Source organism: Anguilla anguilla, chromosome 6 (genome assembly GCF_013347855.1).
Source record: "Anguilla anguilla isolate fAngAng1 chromosome 6, fAngAng1.pri, whole genome shotgun sequence".
Classification (NCBI taxonomy): Eukaryota; Metazoa; Chordata; class Actinopteri; order Anguilliformes; family Anguillidae; genus Anguilla; species Anguilla anguilla.
Genome location: NC_049206.1, coordinates 40,931,713 through 40,957,524, shown reverse-complemented (window position 1 = coordinate 40,957,524; position 25,812 = coordinate 40,931,713). Strand labels below are relative to the sequence as shown.

At 46.3% G+C, this 25,812-nt stretch overlaps 1 protein-coding gene across 1 annotated transcript; it reads left to right on the top strand.

The window, feature by feature from the left end:
• The first annotated feature begins 46 nt into the window (after positions 1-46).
• On the top strand, positions 47-23,042 carry LOC118230424 (serine/threonine-protein phosphatase 2A 56 kDa regulatory subunit epsilon isoform). Its single transcript, XM_035423435.1, has 14 exons — positions 47-599; positions 11,893-12,056; positions 13,648-13,844; positions 15,967-16,068; positions 17,069-17,161; positions 17,671-17,801; positions 17,902-17,961; positions 18,755-18,863; positions 19,594-19,647; positions 19,865-19,915; positions 20,569-20,688; positions 21,172-21,299; positions 21,910-22,011; positions 22,598-23,042. Exons 2-14 carry the CDS (start codon positions 11,900-11,902, stop codon positions 22,695-22,697), a joined length of 1,404 nt encoding a protein of 467 aa, XP_035279326.1. The 5' UTR covers positions 47-599; positions 11,893-11,899; the 3' UTR covers positions 22,698-23,042.
• The last annotated feature ends 2,770 nt before the right edge of the window (positions 23,043-25,812 follow it).

Genomic DNA, 25,812 nt, shown 5'->3' with positions numbered 1-25,812 from the left:
TACTTTTCAACCAATCTTACTTGTTCATCTATCTCCAGGACGGAGCGCCGAGGCTCTGAAATGATAGACGTCGTTGAAGACCCAACCCCATGCCCTATTTTCTTCAAAGTAGCCAATGTAGCCAATAGTATTTCGTGCTTATGCCACGGACAAATAGCATGGTAGTATGCACGTATGTTGTGTGTGCCATGGACTCAGCCCAGTAATATTGACAATAGGGGGAAAAGAGATTGCCCCAAAATAGTGAGAAGAGGAAAAAATAGCCGGAAAAGAGAGGGGTGCACCACTAGAAGGCGATTGCTTCAACAATCAGGGAATGTGGTTCACCTCGCTTCTTCTACATACATCCGTGCACCGTTATTAATGGGACTTGGAGGATTATATCCTTAGAAGGTGGCTAGCTACTGTAGCTAGCTGAAGGGTGCTGTGGGTTTGGCTATCTGTGAAAGGCCAAGATAGCTGGCTGGCTTTTTCTGCTGTTGCGGCAGGGAGAGACTAGCTAATTGCTAAAGACTTAAAACAAGTGTAAACACTGTTGGCTATCTAGCTGAACAGTCACTCCGGCCCGTCACCATCTCCACACCTTAACACGGAACAAGGTAACTAGAAGTTCTAAAGCTCTATGCAGTTCTGTTTGTGCGAGTACTCGGTGGCAAGTTAGCCAGCTAACGTTAGGTGCTGGCTAGCTAGCCAGTAGTTAACTGTTAGCCAACGTCAGCTAATTATGGAAATGCTTGTAATTTTAGTTAGTTGGTATATTACCATATTAACCCAGGTTTCAAAATTGAAGTTGGTTAGTTGCCCTTACAAGTGAACTTTAACGTGTGGCTACTGAGGTTTTCTAGCTTGTTAGCTACAACATTAGCTGGCTATTTTAGCTAACCATGGCTACATGGAACAGCATCTTGTGCTAACTAGTAACCAACTGAATGGATAGACTGAGGCCTTAACTAGCGCCGTCCATCTAACCCCGTTCACACCATTTTGAAAAGCTAGCTGGCTAATGTTACTGTGCTAGCCTGCTTCGGTCCCGGCGAAAGTGCTAGTAACGTTAGCTACTTGGCTAACTGGCTTGCAAAGTTGGCTTGGCACGCTGTTAGCGTGCCACCTATTTGAATAGCATGAGATGCATGTAATGTTCGACAGTAAGCAATCGACTAAGACGATTTTTCTTGCAATGTGCAAATTGTTTTTAACTAGCCAACGTTTTCTGACGTTATCTCATAGCATTGTATGATATGATACTCGCAAACGACACTGTCGGGCTAGGGAGGTAAACAAGTTTGCCAGCTAACGTGCACAGAAAACTAGCTGCGTTCCCTGCTGTGTTGACCAGAAGAATGTGTACAGCCAGGGATTATTTTTTTCTTGACAGCTAAATTAGCTATCCTAGGTTTACTGCTATTTTCTAACGCAGTACGCTAGTAACATTAGAAAACGCTATAGAGGGTTAGGTCGGTAGCACATGGCTAAATTCATAGAAATTGAGTTATGGTGATAAACGTCCTAACAGTGGCATTTTGGGCTGTGCTAAGCCAAATAAATGTAGTGTAGGCTTTGCTAACGGTACAGGACACAGTGTACAGTTTACTCATTTACTAGTTAGTTGACTTAGCTACCCTGCACATGCTAGTGTTGATATTGTCGTTCACGCACAGCCATTCATATAACATTAAGTAGCGAGTGAAGGTAGCTCTAACTGGCTAGGAAACATTGTCTTTCGATTGGAGCGGGCTGCAAGTGCACACCTGTTCTTGTCACCCGCCAGTTTCACGTAGGCTTTTACAGGATGATGAGCGATGGCTATTACGGGTAGTTCAGGGCAACAGTTGTTCCATCTTGCTACTGGGAGCTTTCTCGCCTCGTGTTTTGCAACTGGCCGTCAGACACATTCGTGAATTTTGGCAGTCTAGCCTCATGCATACGAGAAAGTGCGCACTTAATATAAACCGTACATCTTGTGTGAAAAGTGTTTTCATTTCAGTATGCTCTTTCCAGTTATAAGATGCGAATTCGCAATCACTGCGGTTTTGTACACATGACAATAAGTAAATTTGAAGGCATGCCGGCCCAGTACAAAATGTATATTTTGACCGGTTTAAGCATAATCATGCCATAGCAAAGTGTCTTGGACAACTATAGCACACTGATTATGCTCTGTTAATGGCATGGTCATACCAACCTGACAGCAGAACCACTTTTACACCAAAAAAGCTGTGCGTTACAAAATACAGCAGCCTGCAGTGCGGATGAGGTGAAATGCATGGCTAGGTCCCATGGGAAAGCTGGAGATCCAGTGGAAAAAGCTCATATTTTAGATCCAGTGGGAAATCCATGTTTAGATTTTTTATATTAGTGAGAGCTCCAACTCTAGTTCCAGTAAGGTGGTCTACATGCTGAATGCAGTTTCTTGTGAATGTTTCAATAAGCCAGCCAATAGTAGCATGGGTATGTATGTACTATATCTCTAGACAGGTGTACTGAAAGGTATTTAAGTGTAAAACATCATTCATGAAATGCTTAACATCCACAATGGTGGATATTTACAGAATGCTACAAAATACACAGACGTGAATTAGGCTATATGCAGTTTCAGGAAAGCTGGCTGTTTAGATTGTTCCAAACTAAAGCAACATTAGTTGGTAGTACAGGTGGTGGATTACATTTTCAGTGTAGCACACATCATTCTTTGTGTTCAGCTGTGGCCATTCTCAGTTGGAGCAAAGGGGTCATATAGTGATCATGATGTGCCTGTTTGGATTGTTCAGTTCTTCCCAGTGTGGTCTGACTGTAGGTTTTGGTATAATTGATATAAAATGTCGGTTGCTGGACACGTTTGCATGTTTTTAAATGTGAAATTGTCATCCGGCGCACAGCGAAGTACCAAGTCACCCTGAATGGCAACTGTCTGTTCCCTGTTCATCTCCGCCATTTTGCCTCTGTGCATCTAGAGTGAGAGTGGTTCTTTTGCTTCTCACATGCTTTTCAACATGACACATTCTGCATGTGTGGCCGCACATAGGCCGCTTCAGTGCAGGAAGCGTTGCCGACGGTCACGCGTCAACGTTGGTCCGTGCACGTTTTACGAATCAAAGGTTGACTTGAGAGTACGTGCGTAAAAAAGATTTAGCAGTCTGCTCTTAGAAATGCACTTATCCTGGAAACGGTGGGCTATATATACTGTAAATGTAACTTTCTTTGGCACCCGTTGCTTTGTCAGTACAGTTGACACGCAACAGAGAAGGATATTAAAATGCCTTGGTTCCATGCCTGAGGAGGACTCTCTTTCCCTCTATATCTGTGACTAAACACCTAGCGAACCTTGCACTACTGAGTCACCGTGCACATTAAAAAGCACCTTTATTTGTGCTGCCAGCATCGTTAGCTTTACTGGATGTGGGCCGAGCATCTGTGTAGGGCCTTGTACTTTCAACCTGTAGGTTCTCCCTGGGTGTGGGGGGGTTATCTCCATCGTGCCAGATGACCCACATTTTCTAGCCGAAATGGGTGTGCTTTCAAATTCCCTCTGCTTTATGGCTGCAGTTATTACAAATTTTAAAAATTGAGTGTCAGTGTCAACATTGCTTTCTTTGTCCTCCTTTGGTGTTTGTGGATTTTGTGTAGTTTGCCAGTGTGTCAGAATGCTCAGGTTCGACAAACAGATCTTACCTGGAAAGCACTACATTTAAAATACATTATGTAGTTAAAGCAATGTTTCTCAGTGCAGTCTTTTGCACAGTGGTCCCCACAGTTGTGCCCTGTAGTCCCATGGGAGCACACCTTCCCAGCCATAGCTTGGGCTCCTGTGGGAGGGTCTCAGGAAGTTGTTTCCCACTTTGTTGCTCAGTAGCGCCCCCTCTGGTTGTCAAGGCTGTGGATTTATTTTGAATGGTGGCTGTCGAAGGTGCAGTGTCTTAAAACGTTCACTGCTGTCGCTTCCAGTGCTTGTGCCTTTTAGCCACAAGCCCTTTGCAGCCACAGTCTCTGGGATTAGCCTAAATCATTCCGCTTACTGCAGGACCTTTGTCATCTTGCTTATCCTGGCATTTCATTTAGAGGAAGTTGACCATATCCCATGCAGCATTACCAAATGTGAACATGGTCCCATCTTAGCAGTGATGCCTATCCTGGTGTCCACATCATGAGGCCTCCTAGTCTGATGAGCGAAAGCACAGTGGTGTTTGTTGGGGTCTGGTTTATTTTTTGGTCACAGGTGCAGGGCCGGGAAGCCGGCTCGAAGAGCTCGACTTCTGGGCCGACACGAAGACTGCTAACATATTTGTCATTTTTCCCTGCCCCTGGTATGCAACCCCCCGAAACCTTTCTGGAAGCAGGCTTAAAACGAGGGCGAACGAAGGAGAGCGACGAAAGCCCGCAAGCCCTCCAGTCGGGAGGAATGCGACCAATGCGGTTTCACCCCAAGTTCTCGGAATGCTTTCTTGCTCTTTCAGAATATATAGCACGAGTTCTGCAGGGCTTCAGAGGGGATGGCATGCGCTCTGTTTGACTTTGCCTCAAACGCCGGGCCGGTGTACGGTTGCAGTGTTTATCGCCGTCTGGCCACTGCGTCCATGCCAACTTTCCCTTTCCCGCGTCACCCGTTAAATCATCCTCGTCTCAAATGACCCCTCAGATTCATCGGTGACGCCATTGTTGCTGCTCAGGTGACCAAATCACGATGTCTTGCTACGGAGAACAAATTTATTGCATTGCGTCCTAAGTGCCAGTCGACGGTATGCGTGTAGCTCCGCCCACTATGGCGGCAAATGAAACCGCTGCTTCATTTTTAAGGAAGTAGCCTTGCTGCACCTTTAGACACTGCAATGATTTTTAGAACTGCTTATAAATTTTGCGTGTTTGTTGCGATAAGTAATCTGAAGAATGCTGCTATTGCCCGTCGTAAATGGTGGTTATCAAACTCAATTGAAGGCACCCTTGTCCATCACTGTTGACCGCGGTGAGTGGTGTTGGTCTGGCCAACTTAGTTTCCGTGCGAGACGTTGGCCTGGTCTGCTGCTGACCGGCTCCCCCGGTGAATTCCCCCCCCCCCCCCGTCTGCATCCCCCCTCCCTAGCGGCATGCGGGCTGCTGATGTGCGTGCACTCTGGATTAGCCGCCTCCCGCCTCGGTGCTGTCTGCACAGGAAGACTGTGCCTCCACTCGCCAACAGGGACCAGAGTCATCTGCTCAGCCTGGACCATGAATATCTTTCACTTTCCATCTTACCACAGTTCTCCCCACCCCTTATAAGACAATTTACATCCATCCACCCATTATCTAGGCCTCTTATTCCTGGTAATGGGTGCTTTCCATTGGGCAAGGGGCAGGAATACACCCTGGACAGACTGCCAGTCCATTGCAGGGTGCTCTCACAGACACACCATGTGCAAGGCTGTCAAAAGTTCCATGAAATTGAGTTAGAATATTAGCTTTTGTAATTAGTTAGAGTTTGAATATATTCGAATATCATTTGCCTATAATTCACAAAAATAAGCCGCTTATTGTCGGACGCAATATGCATGTGACGCTCCCTCTAAACTGGCCTATACGCGTTATTTTCCACGAGCGGGCAGTAGAATAGAGGACATTGGTGAACTTTAATACTAGGTTACTACATCTGGGGCCTCATTTACAAAACGTATTTCAGATCAACTGTGGCGCGTGCGTAGAAAATCACGTCAAGTAGTGATTTAGAAAATTTCAGCGCGACTCGATTTGACCGTGGAAACGGTTGTCGCTCTACGTCAGGTCTTCACTTGACGTATGCACGCAAGTTCATTTTATAAATGAGCCCACTGCAGTTTCTATAGCCTAATGCGCAAATGAATAAAGCATTTTCACATGGATGTAATTTGCCACACATCGGCATTTATTAATCATCGGGAAATGATTGTTTATAGGAAATCCCTGTTTATTTATTAACACAAAAACTATTCAAACGGCTAATACCTGTAGCCTAAAACGACATAAATTACTTACTCTGTTTAGTTGAACTTCTTTCATCATCCAATTTTATAAAAATCTTCAGAAAAGAAAGGAAACATAGCCTGCCATGGGAACATTATTTAGCCTAAATTTTTAGCTGACCAGATCTGTTGAACGAAGTGAAAAAAGAGACTGGCTCTCGAGGCTAGCTGACCAGTAACGTTAGGTGTCAATAGAGCTGAAAGTATCACCGGAGGTTATTGGCAAGGAAAACCAGACGATCCACTTGCCCTGGGTCCAGGGCAGAATGTTTTTTGTTGACAGAGGAAGTAACGTTACCACAGGAAATGAACTTTGCGTGCATGAACATGATTCGCCGCATGAAATTAAAGCCTGCATGTTAACTTTGCGTGCATGAACATGATTCGCCGCATGAAATTAAAGCCTGCATGTTAATTACAATACGCGGGATCCAAAACTAATATTTCAATGCTCAAATTTAGGTTAAAACTTAAAAAAAAGAAAGATTTTCGAATAGTTTTCGAACTTCAAATATTTTTTGACAGCCCTAACTCACACGCTCATATCAATGGGCAAGTTGGACACTTCACTTTTGGACGTTTTTGGACTCTGGGAGGAAGCCTGGAGGTAATCCACATGGGCACAGGGAAAACATGCAAACTCCACACAGACAGGCCCTGGTCAGGATATAAGGCAATTCTTTGGCCATTTATATTTCTTTGGCAACATGGATGCCTGAAAAAACTGTAGAACTATAACTGGGGTAGGCAATTCTGGTCCTAGGGGCCTGGTGGGTGTGAACCTTTTTATTTCCCCCAATTATTCTGGCTAAATTACCTAATTGGCTAATACATCAGCTCACTTGCAGATTAGACCACAGTAATATTTTTCATATGGGGTCACAAGAACAGTCTGTAATTTGTGCGCTTATCAAAGAAATGTAGCTAAAATGTCAGATGGTGAAAATGGTAGGGCTACTTAAATTATTCAGACCAGAAACAGATACGGCCCTTCTTGCCCACCTCTGGCCTATAGATCCCTGTTACTCACGTGACGATCCTCAAGGTCCAAGAACTGCTAGTGTCACATCCTCCCTTTGCCTGGGAGTCAAGTGTGAATACAGTCTTGCCAATCAGTAGCACAAACTGTTCAGTTAATTACCTACCTGGGGGAAAGAAAACCATGGCCGAATTTGGATTCAAGGTCCAGATTTTAGTATTCATGGTATAGGTAGCTATATAATAAAGGTATTATACCAGTGGTCTCCAACCCTGGTCCTGGAGAGCTACAGGGTCTGCTGGTTTTTGTTTTGACCTTAAAATCAGCACCCAATTGAGACCCAAGTTAAGTGTGTAATCAACTGCTCTAATTGATTCATGAAGTGCAGAGTCACTATGAAAACCAGCCAGACCCTTTAGCTCTCCAGGACCGGGGTTGGAGACCACTGTATTATACCATGCAGTGTCCATGATATACAGAGTGTTCAGTAAAAGCTACCATACGGTGAGGCACTGCTGTGTACAGTGTGCAAGCTGCCAGGTTTGATCTAGTACTGGTAGTCAGTTCTCACAAGTAGCTCATTACTAAGCAATGCAGACACAGTGAGTGCAGAATGCATTATTTTTCACTGAAGTGGCTGAGGCGTCGACCTACACGCGTTGTGAATATTTGATTTGGAACATTACGCAAATTAGCACCCGTTTCACACGAGCACTGTAGTAGTGGGTCCTGCAAAATATGCTCTAATCGAAAGTGGATGGTGTAATTTGCAAACACACGGAGGGGTGGCAACTGCTAATTCGGCCGGGCTAAGGCGCGTTCATTTTATTGCCTCTTTGGAACGGTGTTTGTATATCATGGTTTATTCACATTTGAAAATCCGTAAGCACGCAGTTTGAAAACAGCTGTGACATACTCAATATTCTGATGAGAACTGCTTAAAAATGTACCTTTCAGATTAGCGCCTGGCTTCTGAAAGCAGATCGCATGTCGAAAGCTGGAATTGTGTGGCAGGTTCTGAATTGCTTATCATCGTGGCCAATTCAGATTTTCGCACCCTCATTCTTTCTGCATCTACATTTCCTTTTTTTTCTTTCTATCCCTCTTTCCCCCCCCTCCCCTTCTCTTTCCTCTTCCACTGTACTCTCTCATTATTCCTCCTTTTGCGTGCTGCTCTCTTTCTTGTCCTCTCCTTTGTTGTCATCCTTTCTCTTCCTATCTCTCCATCTTTCTGTCCTCTTTTTCTCTGTGAGCATGGTTCGTGATGCAGCAGCGGATGTCCGAATTTCAGAGGCCGTGCAAAAATGGTTTCTGAGGGAAAAAAAAAAAAAAAACACCAGCGCTTGTTTGCCGGGTGTCGATGCGTCGGGAGCACACCCGTGCAGCTTTCCCGGAATCACGTGACGCGTTTTCAGCGGTTGCATGGAAGCCGCATGCATGCATGCATGCACGGCTGTGCTTCTGACCGGCTGCCATGTCGGCACCCAGTAGAGACAGGAGCGGATGCACTGTGGAATCAGACACGGTTATGGAGAAACGGGCGAAAATGAAACCTGATACGCCAGACGACGGCGATGGTTCTTAATTTCGCTTTCAATTATCGTTACGGCATATCGTCCCGCCCTAACCTCCGCACAGGATTCTGTCGGACTGCACGCACGGCCTCCGAGACGATATTGTATTATTACGCACCCACCGCTGGTAGCGTAACTTTCAAGCGTTCAGTGATTCATCTGTGGTTCCGTGATTAAGAACAGCTTTCGCTTCATAGGGTTGCCATTCTGTGAGGCATTGCTGGAGTTTTTATCGTTGGAGGCATTTCTGATCCCAAGCACAGAGAGCCGTTGCTATGTTTCGGAGCGGTGTGTTCAAACAAGATGGCCGCGTTTCTGTAATGAGTCAGGCTAATTTACACACCAAATAAATCCTCCCTGGCGACACCGCGGCCGTTCGTGTTTGCCGAACCGAGGGACTCCCTGCCTCTGTCAACACCGGCCCGATCAGCATTTGATTGTACGGCGTACCAGTGCCGCTGAACCAAAAAAAACGAGTTCTCGGGAGGCTTTTCTCAAGGAATTCTAGGAAGGGTGAGGTCCAGTGTCATCCTGTGTCCACTGTGTTCCTCCATCGGAGGCGGGGCGGACCGCCGGTCGCGTTTGGGAGCCCTGCGCTGTGGGAACCTCGCGGCTCTGACGCGGGAACGGGCCACTCAGCTGATTTGGGGCTGATTACAGCCGAGGGACCAGGTGCGCCTTCTCAGGTCACCGTCGGCTTATCTCCCATCGTCCGCTCCGTGAGGCTCATTCAGCGAAGGTGTCGTCACTTCGGTCCTGAGTCACACAAACGCTTTAACCCTTTGAGCCTTGACAGACTCTGCCCGTCTGTTTTAAACTTGTATTCCCTACAAAAATTCTGTTTTGATTTGCGCGTTTTGGTTTTGTAACGTTATTCAGTGAATCTTGTCCGGGAGTTGCAAGGGTGCTTTCAGCTTTTAACAACCGTCTGGCAAGTGAAAGTAGGCCCTATTACAAATAGGCCTATGCATTTGATTAGGTTGTGGGCCTGAATCCATGGAGGCTTTTTGCCGTTTCAGAACAGTCAACCTTTAATATGTAGGCTGTCTGATGCCAAGATCAATGTAGATGTTGGTAGCTTTGGGACATTTTTCTGTAGAAGCACTGAGTCAAATCGGTGGACAGACTCAATTAGCTAATTTTATTGGCCAATTACCATAAAGTTCTAGCAGGACTAGAATGGTTAACACGATGGGCGAGGTCCTGCTTTAGCAGCGCTTCTCATTACCTCAGGCGTGGTTTCATTCTCCAGGTTTCTCAGCAATTTCATATGTGTTTCACTTACGTGCTACATTTAACTGCATGTAAACCCAGCAGTGTTTAGCGCTCATAATTCAATACCGCGGCATCCTGTTTGTTGTTCACCTCCCGGGTGCCCCTAGAACCATCCCCCTGTCTTAGCTCTGCCTCTCGTATTCTCATTGGACAGATTTTTTTGAAGGCCGGTCTGTTCCTGTGCATACTTTTCTGGAGAGTCTGCGCTGATACTGTGGCCAGACCATGCCTGACCTCTGTTGTCTTCTCCTTTTGACTTCATGCGGTCAAAAGGAGAAGACAACAGACAAGTTTTTGCCCAAACTCGGACGGGACGAGCGGGCGGACCCTGGTCATTTGACGCAGAACGCCTCCGCTGTGATATCCTGGCCTTCAGCAGCAGTCCAGTGTCTGCGTTTTTTTTTGTGGGGGCGTTGAGGACTCGACCGTGAGGGTGTGCCTCAGCGTGGGGCTCGCAGTGTCCCTTTGGGGGTTCGATATGACCATCAGTCTTATCATGATGCTCTTTTTCATATCAGTCAATAATAATAAAAGCCAATATACTGTATATTGAAATATGCATTAAATGGTCAATTTCTGCTTGGAGAACCTAAGCCTGCATGAACGAGGAGATGCTTGGAGTTGTATGATTCAAACATGCTTATTTTCAGAACATCCCAGACATTAGGAAAATGTCACACCACAAAAAATCCTTTGATAAATCCTACTGCGTAATTTCTTTAAACAGATTATTTTAAGTCTAAATCCAAATAAATCAGGATTAATTAGGCCTACATTTAACGGAGTATATTTCTTGGAAATGGAAAATGTTCTGTCAAAATGAACAACTGCTGTGCAGTTCCTTTAAGAAACACCTTTTGATTAAAACATTTTTCCAATAGATCATTTTTATCAGCTTCATGAATCCTTCCCCCTCCCGAGTTCTGATAGGTAGCATGTCTTTAGCATGGCATTATCATAACACACAGCTATTGAACAGTCAGGTGGAGCAGAGCTGTTGAAAATTCAGGTGGAGCAGAGCTGTCGAAAATTCAGGTGGAGCAGGGCTGTCGAAAATTCAGGTGGAGCAGGGCTGTCGAAAATTCAGGTGGAGCAGGGCTGTCGAAAATTCAGGTGGAGCAGGGCTGTTGAAAATTCAGGTGGAGCAGAGCTGTTGAAAATTCAGGTGGATCAGGTCTATTGAAAATGCAGGTGGAGCAGGGCTGTCGAAAATTCAGGTGGAGCAGGGCTGTCGAAAATTCAGGTGGAGCAGGGCTGTTGAAAATTCAGGTGGAGCAGGACTGTTGAAGGTTCAGGTGGATCAGGTCTATTGAAAATGCAGGTGGAGCAGGGCTGTCGAAAATTCAGGTGGAGCAGGGCTGTCGAAAATTCAGGTGGAGCAGGGCTGTTGAAAATTCAGGTGGAGCAGGACTGTTGAAGGTTCAGGTGGAGCAGGGCTGTTGAAGGTTCAGGTGGAGCAGGGCTGTTGAAGGTTCAGGTGGAGCAGGGCTGTTGAAGGTTCAGGTGGAGCAGGGCTGTTGAAGGTTCAGGTGGAGCAGGGCTGTTGAAGGTTCAGGTGGAGCAGGGCTGTTGAAAATTCAGGTGGAGCAGGGCTGTCGAAAATTCAGGTGGAGCAGGGCTGTCGAAAATTCAGGTGGAGCAGGGCTGTTGAAAATTCAGGTGGAGCAGGGCTGTCGAAAATTCAGGTGGAGCAGGGCTGTTGAAGGTTCAGGTGGAGCAGGGCTCCTGACCACGCAGGTGCAGCAGAGCTGGTGAACCCTTTGGGGGAGGTGTTTATCCTGAGCTGCTCCAGTGAACAGGACACAAGGCCAGCTTTAGGTTGGCCTGTGTCAGGGTGTTATGCCAATTATGTAATTATGTAATGTGATGATGGGAAACATAGAGCATGTAGGGAGTATGGGGAGGAAATGAGGAGTGCCGCAGTGATTGCATTTATTACTGTGGCTGTTCACTGGCTTGCTGGCTGTCCTGGTTATGTGTGCTAATGCTGAATGTTGTCCTCTCTCTCTCTCTCTCTCTCTATCTATCTATCCATCCATCCCTTCATTACTTTCTTTCCCCTTCCCTTTCTCCGTCTCTCACTCTCTCCGCCTCCCAGCACGGCTATGTCCTCAGCAGCCACCACGCCTCCATCAGTGGACAAAGTAGATGGATTTTCCCGGAAGTCTGTCAGGAAGGCCAAGCAGAAGCGGTCGCAGAGCTCCTCCCAGTTCCGATCTCAGGGCAAACCCATCGAGCTTACCCCTCTGCCACTGCTCAAAGGTAAGAGAATACCCCCCCCCCCCCCCCCCCCCCAAAAAAAAAAAAAAACCTTCCACAATCTGCACCTTACCCATATACTGACAACCCTCTCATTCAGACCCAAAATCTGACATTCGTCCTGATCTGCAGCATTCTATCTAGAAGATTCAGATTTCTTTCCTGTTCCTGAAAATGATCCATGTCTGTCTCTGGGACATGGTGCAACCTGTGAACTGTGACCGGCGAGCCATGCTGGAATGTTCTGAAGAGGAGGAGGGGGGGTGGCATTGCTGTCATGGCAACGCTTCATTCACCACGGTGCCAGGAGACCACCCGCTAACGTCATAGCGCGTGTGCCTGTTCCAAGCGATTGATGATCAAACCGACCAAGAGAAACGCTCATTTTGCACCTCTAATGGCACATTGTCAAGGTCCTTTTTTCCACCCAGTTGATTGGTGAGGCTTGTTGCCGTAACGACGTTCACGGTTGTCAGGCCCTTCGGCGAGCGTGAACGGGGAGCGGTCGAGGGCGCGCCTCTTCGGTCACGGGACCGAAGCCGTGATGAAAAGCAGAACAGAGCGCTGGCGTTGGCGTGCGAACGAGCCCGAGGGCCGCTGAACGCCGCGCTCCCTTTTAGGCCTCCCTGGGAACGTTAAGGCGGCGAATCGCTATGCGCGGGCTCAACCCGACCTGCCGCTAAGTCTGAGTAAAAGGCGGCTCAGACCAGAGTCAGATCTGTGCAAAAAGGCAAACCTGCAATACTCCGTGTGAGGTCAGACGTTTAGATTAAGACTGCTTGACCTTAGACAAGCCTGCTTTTATTGCCAGATCTGCCTGTCCAGAGCCAGAAAACCCTCATCTGTGGGGGGTGTGTGTGGTTTCGATCCACCGTGCCAAACCCATGTTGAACAGCTTCATCTGGGCTTGCCCTTAGCCTGGCCCTCAACTTTAATGCACTTGGCGTAGCCTGCTTGCTGAATTTTACATTATTGCTCCTACTTGATGCCCTTTTTAATACCTGTAGAATTTACCATTTGGCTGTCACTGTCTCCTGACCTGTGACTGTAAGGGATATGGCCCTGCTTTTCACCCTCTACTTGCAGTCCAGCCTGCTGTACCGCCGGCCTTGATTTCATCTGTTCACTTTCATTGCCTGTATCCATGGCGACATTCACCGCGTGAGTTTTTAGGTTAGTTCAGGTTAAGAGCCTTGCTTTAAGGGGTGAATGTGATGCCAGGACTGATCCGGCATCCTGCGGGTTAGAAGCCCAGATATGTTCAGCCTCTACTCCACACCGTTGTCGTGGTACCCTGTTGTCATGGTGAGAATATACAGTTGTTCACTGCTAACTTGGCCAGAACAACCATCCGTAGCCATCATGAATGTTTTCTCTTGTTCATCAAGATATGGAACAATCACCCCAGGCACCCCTATTTGTCTCCTTCTTATCTGTATTGCGGAACACTCACCCCACCTTCCCTTTTAACTCTGGGATAGGACAATAACCCTCTGCATCAATCTCTGTCTCCCCTTAATTCTGGTACGGGACACCCACCCTATGGCACCCTGGATTTTGGTATGATCCCCACCCCCACCTCTCTCCCCTGCAGACGTCCCGGGCGGGGAACAGCCGGAGCTGTTCCTGCAGAAGCTGCAGCAGTGCTGCACGCTCTTCGACTTCATGGACACGCTGTCCGACCTCAAGATGAAGGAGTACAAGCGCTCCACCCTCAACGAGCTGGTGGACTACGTCACCGTCAGCCGGGGCTACCTGACGGAGCAGACCTACCCCGAGGTCGTCAAAATGGTGAGGAACCCCCCCCCCCCCAGCATGCTAAAAACAACGACCGCCACGCCGAACGCCCAAACGTCCGCAGAATGTGTGACAGAATGCGGGCGTGCAGTCTGGCCTAGTCTTTGGCTGTTCTTATACACAGTATAGCCTGCGTTCTGAACCGCGCGTGTCCCCTGAACCCCGGCTTCGGCTCCAGGGCCACACGCCGAGCTCGCTGATGGAGAGGGAGGAGCGATTACCGATTTCCACAGCGCTCCGATGCTTAGGGTTTAGCAGGAGGGCTGGCGCGTGGGCAGAGAGAACTAGAAGCACCCCGCTGCAGGTCGGCTACCTCAGCTCTGGAACACAAACTCCTGCTGCTCATGTGTGTGTGTGTGGGTCTGTGTGGGCGTGCTTGTGTCAAACTGTGAGTGTTAAGGCCAGTTCAGATCAACGATTCGCAACGAGACTGGAACTTTTGCAACTTGCAAAAATTCCAAGACGTCTGATTGTAAACGTTCTAAAACTGCACTTGGCGATTTGACAAGGTGGGTCTTTTGAGACCCCAAGCAACGGCTTCAGACGCTCTGCAACTAACCAGTTTACACCGCTGCAGTTTTCTCTGCAACGTTCTAAAACAGTTTCGTCTCGTTCCGAATCGTTGATCTGAACTGGCCTTTAGGGTTCAGGCAAGATTAGATTTGTGTTTAGGAGCTCGGGAAAGCGTTAGGGGTAAGGGTTTGCCTTAGATTTTGGATCATCCAATGTTTTTCCACTAGTGGGACGTTACACTGTAGGCTTATATGTTTGGATTTTATTTTGGTGAAATAATAACGACTATTAAATGAATTCAGGGTTAGGAATACGTGTTAGAGTTAGAGTGAGACGTGACAAGATTAGTGTTGTGTTTTAGCTTGGGAAAAGGTTAGGACAAAGGTTAGCATGTTGATTAACTATATTGCTTTACTAGTGCAATATAAAAGTATAGCCTATGGTGGCCCATAAGGACAACCACACTTAAAAAATAGTAGCACAAATATAAAGGGAAATACGCTCCAAATCAAGAAATGATGCACTTTCTAAACGCTACAACGGAAACATGCTGCAAGAGGAGAACCATACAGCAGAATGTCAAAGCAAATATAAAAAAAGAAATGTGCTGCAAGTTCAGAAAATCATATGGGATGATCATGCCCCAAAAGCAAAAGCACAAACATATGAGAAATGCGCTCCCATTCAAGAAATGCCACATGCCAAAAGCTATAGCATGTTTCAGACCGCATACATAAAGCTAAAGCAAAACACAACAGAAGCATGCCGTATGTTCAGAAATGATGCAAATTCAACAAATGCAACGGAGAACCGCTGCAATACCAGATGATACAACGGGAGTGCTCCACACAACTAGGGGAAGTCGCACAATGGAATGCCCTCTTGTCCAAGAGTTATGTTAGTTAGCTTAGCAGTACGTTAGCGTTACCTCACAGCAGCCAGCTGTGTAAAACTAGTTAGCTGACTAACATTGCTCTTTCGAGTTGCTAGCTAACCAGTAATCTGCAGCTCACAAGATCCTTGTGGTTGATCTTTCGTAATATCTAACAGACCTGCGAGGATCATATAACAAAATATTTATTTGCCTTTTATCGCCCACTTTGGACATCCATGGAGGTCTCTTCCCACTGCCAAGTCTCATTCCTCTATACAGGCATGGCAGGGTTTCAGTGACAATACAGTAATGCTTCCCCATTTGTTTTTCTCATTCTAAACAGTGAGACTTTGCAAGCAGTGAACTAGGCTGTTACTGTAAACAGCACAGGAACTGATGTTTTAATAAATCCGTTTACTCTAACAAACTATAAACGCACTCCATCTTGCGTCTTTCATTTCGGTTATCTTTCTGTCCATTTTTAAGAGTTCATTCAACGGCCAAAGCCGATGCTGTTTCATTTCTTGTACCAGTGTTCTGGTGCAGCTAGACCACAGGCGACATTTGTACCTGCAAAAACCTGACCTGACTTTATTACTCTGTTTTGAGCTTTGCTGTACTAGAGTTGCCAGCTTCTGTGTAATCCCCCCCATACCTCTTCCTCATGCCTCTGCCTGCGTGTACCAGGAGCTCGGCGTCCTGACGTCCAGTTCTGCTCTCCTCCCCCAGGTGTCCTACAATATATTCCGGACCCTTCCTCCCAGCGAGAGCAACGAGTTTGACCCGGAAGAGGACGAGCCCACGCTCGAGGCCTCCTGGCCACACTTACAGGTACGGAGGAGGGCGACGGGAGGGACGGGCCGCGTGGCGATTAAGAACAGGCCGAGCTCCAGCTGTCTGTCGATGACCATTTGCGTGCGCTTGCTTTGAATGCGGGTGCATTGTTGTTCCGGTCTACTCTGTACTTCCTGTTTCCAGTCACCCTATGGAAATGGATAGAAAAGCCCGGTCTATTTTCCCCTTTCTTGTTTTGTAATTCGCATGAGAAATGAAAAACAAATTTCATGAACGCAAAATAAAACGCCCTGCCATCAAAGGCTTGACTCGGTTGTCACATGTAGCCATAGTTCAAAAACCAAGAAACTGTAACTGAATATTTCTGATGACGAAACACAGAGAAGTCTCTGTTGTAAATGTCCTGCTATATTCTACTGGAAATTTATTGTGGAAGTGCTTTTCCGGTGACTGTGTGTGGATATTGGGGGTTGATACACAAATCACAAATACAGTACGTGTTAGTACGCCTTGAGTACTAAGCTGGGCAGACCTTGCCAACAGTATTATTGTTTAACGTTAGCTCTCTTTTTCTCCCATTTTGGAATGCTGAGCTGGTGTTCATGTTCATTTCTGTAGCCCTGTCTGTTATTTGTCAGGAACAGGGACAAGCACGCACTCCTCCAACTTCTGCCTGGCTAAAGATACTAAGCTCTCGGACTTATTCATAGTATGCTTGATTTGGAGTACCCCCACTTCTCATTATTTTGTTATTTTACTCTTCCCCAGTTGGTTGTGTGTTTTCTTTACATAAATTTTTTATTTCTATTATTATTTTTTTACCGTGGAATAAAGTGTAGTAACGGAAGCCTTGTGAATATGGTGCCCCTTGTGGACCTAAATATATCAAGCCTTCAGAAGCCATGACTGAGCAGCTTGAAGATCTGACATAGCAGAACGCTAATGTTACAGAGCCCCAGCACGCGTTGCGATTGTTTTCATAACAGAAATGTTTAACCGCCCCCACCCCCCCCTCCCCCCCCTTGTTTTTCCCCAGCTGGTATACGAGTTCTTCATACGATTCTTGGAGAGTCAAGAATTCCAGCCAAGCATTGCCAAAAAATACATAGACCAGAAATTTGTATTACAGGTCAGTGGTTTTCAAATATTTTGATATGTGTGGCTCTGTGGCCAAATTTTCTCATTGTTCATTGCCTCAAGGGTTGATGGGAGACACAGTTCAGTGAATCTCATTCAGGCCTTTGTGTAGGAACTGGATTGTGTGGCAAGGCACTGTTGTTTATCCGGGTTCAGTGTGAGGATGTGCAGAACGTTTTTTTGAATGGAAGTGCTGCATAAACAAACATTTGTGATAAATGCACGTGATAGAGGGTTGTTGGTGTGCGTGGATGTATCGCATTATGGTATGTTGGTGTATGGATTTGTGGCATAGGGTGGGTGTTGGTGTATGGCTGTGTGGTATATGTGGGTGTTGGTGTGTGTATGCGTTGGTATAGGTCGGTGTTGGTATATGGGTGTGTGGTGTAGGTGGGTGTTGGTGTACAGGTGGGTGGGTGTATGTGTGGTATAGGTGGGTGGTTGTGTGTGTGTGTGGAGGCAGACTCGATGACGCAGTGTCTCCCCCGCCCCCCCCCCCAGCTCTTGGAGCTGTTCGACAGCGAGGACCCCCGGGAGAGGGACTACCTGAAGACAGTCTTACACAGAATTTACGGGAAGTTCCTGGGGCTGCGGGCTTTTATACGAAAACAGATTAACAATATTTTTCTACGGTAAGGCGAACGCGAGCGCCGAAATCCTGACCGCCTCGTCATCTCGGGAACGGCTCCGCTCGCTTACGGCTAACCGTCTCGCCCGCTTCCCTCCCGACAGTTTTGTTTATGAAACCGAGCACTTCAACGGGGTAGCTGAGCTACTGGAGATCCTGGGAAGGCAAGTACATATCACCCCCACCCCCCCTCTCCGCACAATTACATAACGTCAGTCACGCACCTGTGTTTGGAACGCAGAAATTTAATTGCGATGACGTGGTCGGATGGCATTTATTGAAGGAGCGGCGATGCGGTCCAAATTCCAAAACGGGGCCTCCGTACGTCTCGTTCTCCTGACTGCCGATTGGCCGTGCCGTGCCCTGCCCTGCCCGGCTTTACGTCCCAGCCCGACGCCGCAAATGAGAAGTGCAGTCTCGGCTGCCTTTCCCAGTTAAATAAACACTACTGATTAACCGGCTTATATATATATCCAGCTGTATAAATGTGCAGGACGGCAGGGCTTCAAAGCGCTATAAATTGTCCTTTAGTCTTTCACTGCTGTCTGCCGGTGAGTAGTTGCATTGTTAGTTCCATTGGCTGCGTGTTTGATTAGGTTAGTGGCTCCTGAATTTTCCAAGCCCTGACCGGCCTCATGAACAGATATGCTTACTGTGACTCACCTCTGCATAAAATTCGGCCGGTCATGTATTCAGATATGACACTTTTTAGTCATATGTCAAAATCCCTGCATGCCTGCTGTAACTAGTAGTGGGCACACAGGAAGTGCGTGTTCAACTGAGAGTGAATGGAAAGTGTGTTACGTACAGCAGGTTAATATTTTGAATGTAGGTCCCAGCCCACAGTTTGGGGAACCCCTCTGTTTGGCGTTTAACGAGGCCCCACGGTGAGCGTGTGACCGGACCCCGGCCGTTTTTGATTGGTCAAGCCCCGTTCCTCTGTCTCGTTTCCCGCAGCATAATCAACGGCTTTGCCCTCCCACTGAAGGCAGAGCACAAACAGTTCCTGGTCAAAGTGCTGATCCCCCTCCACACGGTCCGAAGTCTGTCTCTCTTCCACGCGCAGGTAACGTTGGGCGCGTGCACGGTGTGTTTTTCGTGGTCGCGCGTCTTTCTGTGTGTGTGTGTGTGTGTGTGCGCTTTTCTATCTTTCCTTCCCTCCTTTTCACTCTGTTCTTCTTCCCTCCCTCTCTTCCTCTCACTCCGCTTCCCTCACTTGGTCTATCTTCCCTCCCCTCTCCATCTCTTTCCTCCTCCCCCTCTCCTTTCTCCTCCTCCCTCTTACTTGCTCCCTCTCTCTCCCTCCCCTCTGCGTGCCTGTCTCTGTCCTTGAGTTCACTGAGAGCTGGGTGATTCCATATCAATGATTATCCATGTTGCTGTTTTTTTTTTTTTTCCCTTTTCCTTTTTTAAGCATAATAACAATCACATCACCTCTCTTTGTTTTGTTTTATTTTATCGTACCTGATGCAATGGTGAACATCCAAACTTCAGAAGCCGTGTGAAATGCTTCCACTGAAAAAAAAAGATATCACCAGTGATATCTATTGGGTGTTGATAAAACAGCCAATATATATGAGCGGTGATGGTTTTTTCCCCAGAAGTATTTTGCATGGAAGTTTGGATGTTTACTACCACATCAGGGATGGTTAAAGATTAAAAAGACGTAGTGAAAGGTGGTGATCGTTATTGTGCTCAGGAAATATGTGATGCGTTACGGTATATCACCTAGCCCCACCTCACTGTGCTCCACTTCATTATCCTGCCATCTCTCAGTCTCTCTCTTGTTTTTCCAGTTGGCCTATTGTATTGTACAGTTCCTGGAGAAGGACCCAGTATTAACAGAACCAGTAAGTAACCTTTTTTTCCTTTAAGCATTTAGGCTTTGCTGGGTCTCAAGAAATGTAGTTTACACAAATAGCTTCTGTTAAATACCAAGCTGTATAAATGGCCATTAAATTAAAATGAGCGCGATTAATTTATCTCTACGAGGGGTTTTGCTATGCCAAACGGTGATGTCAGTGTGTCCCACCCTAACAGTGAATGTGCTGTGCTTTTCTTTTAAAGGTCATCAGGGGATTGCTAAAGTTCTGGCCAAAAACCTGTAGTCAGAAAGAGGTGAGGTTCTCCCACATACAGACGGGCACCAACACACAGCTTACTCCACTTCAAATCAGTCATCGTGTCTACACATTTATGTGTTGCGCTGCAATTCGAAACCTGCACTGTTAAATTGTTGGACCGTTGACAGTGGACAATTGACTGTGGACAAATGCTATTCTTGATAAGAATAGCATTAGGACATTTTATTTGTGAAGTGCTTTTCACATACCCAAAGCTTTGAACAGTGTGTGCAAAAATTAAGGGTGGGGGGGGGGGTGGTGTAAAGTTAATAGACAATGCGGTTGGACCTCAGAGATGGACCACCCCTTTGTCTGATTTTAAGTGTACTTAATTGTAGTTTACTTGTCATTTGGCTTAAGGCTCATCTTTTAGCTTCATTGAAACGGTTTGATATTGGTTAGGCACAACTTTGTATATTGCTAGTGATCTCATGCCGGTTTGTTTTACTGGTCATTCTGAAAGTCGGACGTCCGTATGAATAATAAGACCGTTCCTTCGACAGAGCTCTTTGACCCTGTGATGTTTCCCTTCTGGTCAGGCTCGGGTAGCACGGTCCAGTTTAGGCCTGCCTGTGGCTCTTGTGGCCTCATGCCACTGTGGGTTGCGTGTTCTGACCTGGTTGTGTTTTGCCGTTGCCGTGACTTAAGGTGATGTTCCTGGGGGAGCTGGAGGAGATCCTGGACGTGATCGAGCCCACACAGTTTGTCAAGGTCCAGGAGCTCCTCTTCAAGCAGATCTCCAGATGTGTATCCAGCCCACACTTTCAGGTCGGTCTCTCGTACAGATCAGCCCACACTTTCAGTCTCATACAGATCAGCCCACACTTTCAGTCTCATACAGATCAGCCCACACTTTCAGTCTCTCATAAAGATCAGCCCACACTTTCAGTCTCTCATACAGATCAGCCCACGCTTTCAGTCTCTCATAAAGATCAGCCCACGCTTTCAGTCTCTCATAAAGATCAGCCCACACTTTCAGTCTCTCGTACAGATCAGCCCACACTTTCAGTCTCTCATACAGATCAGCCCACACTTTCAGTCTCATACAGATCAGCCCACACTTTCAGTCTCTCATGAAGATCAGCCCACACTTTCAGTCTCTCGTACAGATCAGCCCACACTTTCAGTCTCTCATACAGATCAGCCCACACTTTCAGTCTCATACAGATCAGCCCACACTTTCAGTCTCTCATACAGATCAGTCCACACTTTTCAGGTCAGTGAAGCAGGTCTTGTCCCCCCCCTCCCCAGGTAGCAGAGAGGGCCCTGTACTACTGGAACAATGAGTACATCATGAGTCTGATCGAGGAGAACTCCAGCGTCATCCTGCCCATCATGTTCTCCAGCCTCTACAGGATCTCCAAAGAGCACTGGAACCCGTGAGTGAGCCCTAACCCACACTTCGCCATGGCGACCGCACCCTACACCCCGCCCGCTCTGTCACCGGGGAAGTCTACCTCACAGTGTCTACTAGTGCAACGTGCCGTTCAGACCTCTCTCTTCAGAACATGCGGGCACACACCTGCTTCCAATCAAAGCCTATTTTTGGGTGAATGCCTTGCTCAGTGGTGCACTACATCAGTACAAATGTAAACCCACAGCATACAACTTGTACTGTATAAGAACCTATAGCGGTCACTCCACACCGACTGCAAAGTGAGCAACAGCATTGATATTCATTGGCCATGTTGTCAGGTGCTTGGTCCGATCTCAGGGAACGTCTGTCTGTCGGTGGTTATGGAAAGACCCTTATTTCCCGTAACCCGCATTTATCAGAAAATCATTTTGTGTATGCTGAAGAGCCAGCAAGTCCCTTTTTAAAAGGGAGCAATTACATCACAGCCTCATTGAGCTCTTTGTGTAAGCAAAGAAAAAAGGGACATACTGTAAGGCTGCTTTTTAGTCTTTGTTTCCCTCACTCGCCTTTGTCAGCCCATATGGGTGTTTGTTTGCCTGTATTTTAATGCGGTTTGCTTTGGTCCATTCTAGGGCGATCGTGGCTTTAGTGTACAACGTACTGAAGGCATTCATGGAGATGAACAGCGTTTTGTTCGACGAGCTCACGGCGACCTACAAGTCGGACCGCCAGCGGTAAGACACCCCCCTGTGAAAAGTCCTGCGGTTTCACCGCAGTTCAGGTGTCTCTGAGAATACGGTTTTTAATGATCGTCATGGAGCTAGCTGTACCTGCTCACTTGTGGAAAGTATCAGCTATGAGACTCCCACGATGAACACACCGCGTGAACAGCCCTTACAGCCCCTGGAAAAAAAATACTGTTTTGTCTGACCTGTCGTGTTCCCTGGGTAAACAGTCCTCTAGGATTTCCTTGTTTCCTTTTTAGCCCTCCTCACACAGCCTCACAAGTTTCCTTTAAATGTCACTTCCTTTTAGCGAGATTTCCTGAATCCAAAAATGGCAGTGCGTTCCATATGTTGTTAGTTACTTGCTGAATTAAGCTAATCCCAGTATGTGGTCACAAAGCGCAAATCATTTTTATTCAGTTTTGCACCAGTCGTTGAGTGATGGCTTGCTGTAGCTGCACACATTACGGAGTTTGTTTACAGTAATTCCTGTGTCACTGTTCTAACCGGTCTCCTGACCCTACAAGGACCTCTGTAGTTTCCATTAAAACTGTTTTTTTTGCCACGGTCTGATTGCCTGTCTTTGCACATGCAGGGAAAAGAAGAAGGAGGAGGAGAGAGAGGAGCTGTGGAAGATGCTAGAAGACCTGGAGCTGAAGAGGGGCCTGCGGAACGATGGGATAATCCCCACTTAACACTGGCCCCGCCCACCCCTTGCCCGGCCCCGCCCACCCCTCCCCACCGCCATCAGAAGGAGCAGTTTTTTTTTTCTATTTTTTCCCCCCACCTGCCCTTTTCCCTCCCTCTCTCCTACCCCATATTGTGCAACTTACTTTATGGTAGATTGACGTTCGTCTCAATTTCAGCAGCACTGTAAATAACTGTTTTTTTTTTCCCCCGACCACCCGAAATGATACTTAATGCAGAAAGGAAAAAAAATGTATACAAGAGGAAGAAAAAAAAAAAAAAAAACTAATGGTGATGTACAGGGGGAAAAGAGACTTTGGACAAGTGGGACTTTCTGTATAAAAAAAAAAAAAAAGGAAAAAAAGAAAAATGCAAAAAACAGATTTTGTTTTATTGGCCTCAATCACCACCCCCCCCCCTTCCCCAACCAGTCCCTTTGGATTAAAAAAAAAATCCTCCTCCCTCTCTATCGTGCCCATGCCTGAGGCAACCCCAAAAGTGTGAGGCATCCCCCAACTCATTTGACCATATACCATGGCAGCACAGCCCCCCCGCCCCCCGCCCCAGAAAGGTATGTGTCTAGGAACCCGGACAGGCCCTCAAAATCAGACCTCTTACTAATAACCCCCCCTCCACTCCCCCCCCTCCCCAGGAAACGGCATAAAACTACTGCAGATCCTTTGGACTCAGGAAATATAGCATAAAACATAAAAAAAGAAGGAAGAGAAATTCTATGTCCTCCCCTGGATCTCTCAAAAGTGGCCTACAAAGCTACGATGCAGACCAACAGAAGGAAAGCGTAATAAACAATTGGAAAAAAAAAAAAGGTTTTCTCCCAAGTTTTGTTTTTGGTTCACCTCAGGACGTCTTCACTTCGGCAAAAAAAAAAGACTGGTTTCGAATGAGGTTCCTTAAGGTTCCAAGCTGCCCACTCCCTCTCACTCTCACTTGCTCTCTCCCTCTCCAGTGCCCCCTGCTGGTGATGGTCTGGTACAGGTATCGTCAACACGTGTTCCAACAAGATAGCTTGTCTGCTACTCCTGTATGACGGAAAAAAACAGTACCTGTCTCTGATCATCACAGTATTAATAATCTGCGTACCACTGTTATCAATTGCAGTAAACTGACATCTTGTATCTTTTTAGTAATTTAGCATATATTTTAATAGGAACCCCTTGAGTGTAACAGAACCAGGCTTCCTGGTATTTTTGATGCTTTTGTTCTTTTTTTAAAAGTTCTTTTCGATCATAGGAGTTGGTTTTTAGTGGTGTGGGGGGAGATCCCTGACGATTCTCGACCACAGCGATGCCTGCATTTCTGATCCCATTCAGACTTACTGTGTGCTTTAGATTGGCCCAGGCATAATACAATTTAAGAAAACAAAAGGGTTGGATAAATGGAAAGAGTCTAATTATTTTAAAAAATAAAGAATTATTAAATTAAACCTGTTTTGTGATAAAGCAAATGTGGCAAATGGTTTTATTTGAGGCCTGCCCTTCGGACTGCAGGTGAGAAAGTGTGTGTGCGTGTGTGTGCATGCTTGTTTGTGCAGGGCATTAGGCCTCTTTGCTTTTTTTTTTTAGAAATGTATGTATTTGCACATTTACTAGGCAGAAATGATGCAGCATTATCCTTTTATTTAAGTGGACCTGTTACTGAAGCAGTTCTGGTGTCGCGCCTTCCTCAGTCAATGGCGTACCAGCGGTGCTCTGATTGTAATTTCAGTCACTGAACTGCCTCACGTTAGAAAAGTGAAATCCGGGGTCCCTAGCCCTGGTCCCAGAGCCACAGGGTTAGCGTGTGCTGGGTGTTGTTACTCAGCACTTGATTTTGACTACATGGCTAATTCACTTGGTTTCTTCAGACCAGGTATTGGGGACCCTGTTTTAAGAGTGTACGGCATTTTTTTGCCGTTCACAATGCTTTGTGAAATGTTTTTTTTCTTCTGTTCTGCACTTTTGTACAAACAAAAGAAAGGGGGGTTAGCTTGTGCATGCAAACGTTGGGTGATTGTACAACTGTTAGAATAAGAGCAGCACCTACCTCCCCAGGATGTGACGGAATGCAAACTGCATAATGCCAAATTTGAGGCTTCTGAAGATACTGCCCATGTACCTATACAACCTCAATTCCTTTCTTGGTCCTCCTCTGCAGTTGTCGAAATATCTAAACCGATCTGTGTTCCCTTAGGTATAAAAAAAGGTCTGTGAAATCCAAAATTCAGTTATTCAGAAGTAGGCAACACTCAAAGTATAATATAAGCATATTCACAACTTGAAATATTGAAAATAGAAATATTGTTCTATGCACCACTAGAGGGCAGAGTTGGCCAATTAACCATGGAAGCAGCGTGGCTATGCTCAGGTCATTGAACGTACCGATGCACTGGTTTTGAACCCCTCCCATTAGAACTATGCCACTACACTGTTAAGCTATAGTGCAGGTATACGATCTATTATCCTCAGCTTTGCTAAGTACAATTTTAAGTTTGTTTATCACGTGAAAGGGTGCAGATGTCCTTATTACGTTTGCAATTTTCAACACTAGACGTAAACGTGTTTTTTTTTTTTTTTTTTAATTTTAAGCATCTCTGAGAAATGAAGATTTACCGAACTTGAATGCAGGTAGGCCGGTATGTGCAGGTATATTTATTTTTAATCATGAGTGGTTTAAAGGTAGTTTTGATTGAAATACATCTCCCACGAGTTTGATTAAAACAGGTGGTATACTATCGGCTTGTTCTCACGTGCAGACACAGGCAGATTAATAAAATAATTAGGATTGTGATAATTGGCCAATTAGAACGAAGGCTCTGTTGCAGACTGAAGTCGCAGTGTGATATCAATTTGGGAATAGGAGTTTGTGGCTGAGCTGTTTTCAGTCAATACATCCCTTCCCCTTTCACGAACATTTGTAAAACACCGTGTCACATCAGTCGTGGTACCATTAAAGTGTCACCGAATCGAGAATACATGTGTATCGAATGCGTTTCCCTGTGGTACTGTCTGGAGCCTGAAGAGTCAACTGTTAGATTTTATTAATATAACGTGTGCCGCGCGTAAATCAACACCGGCGGTAAATTTGCCGGGCTCGGATTTGACCAAAGTCCGACGGACCCAGACA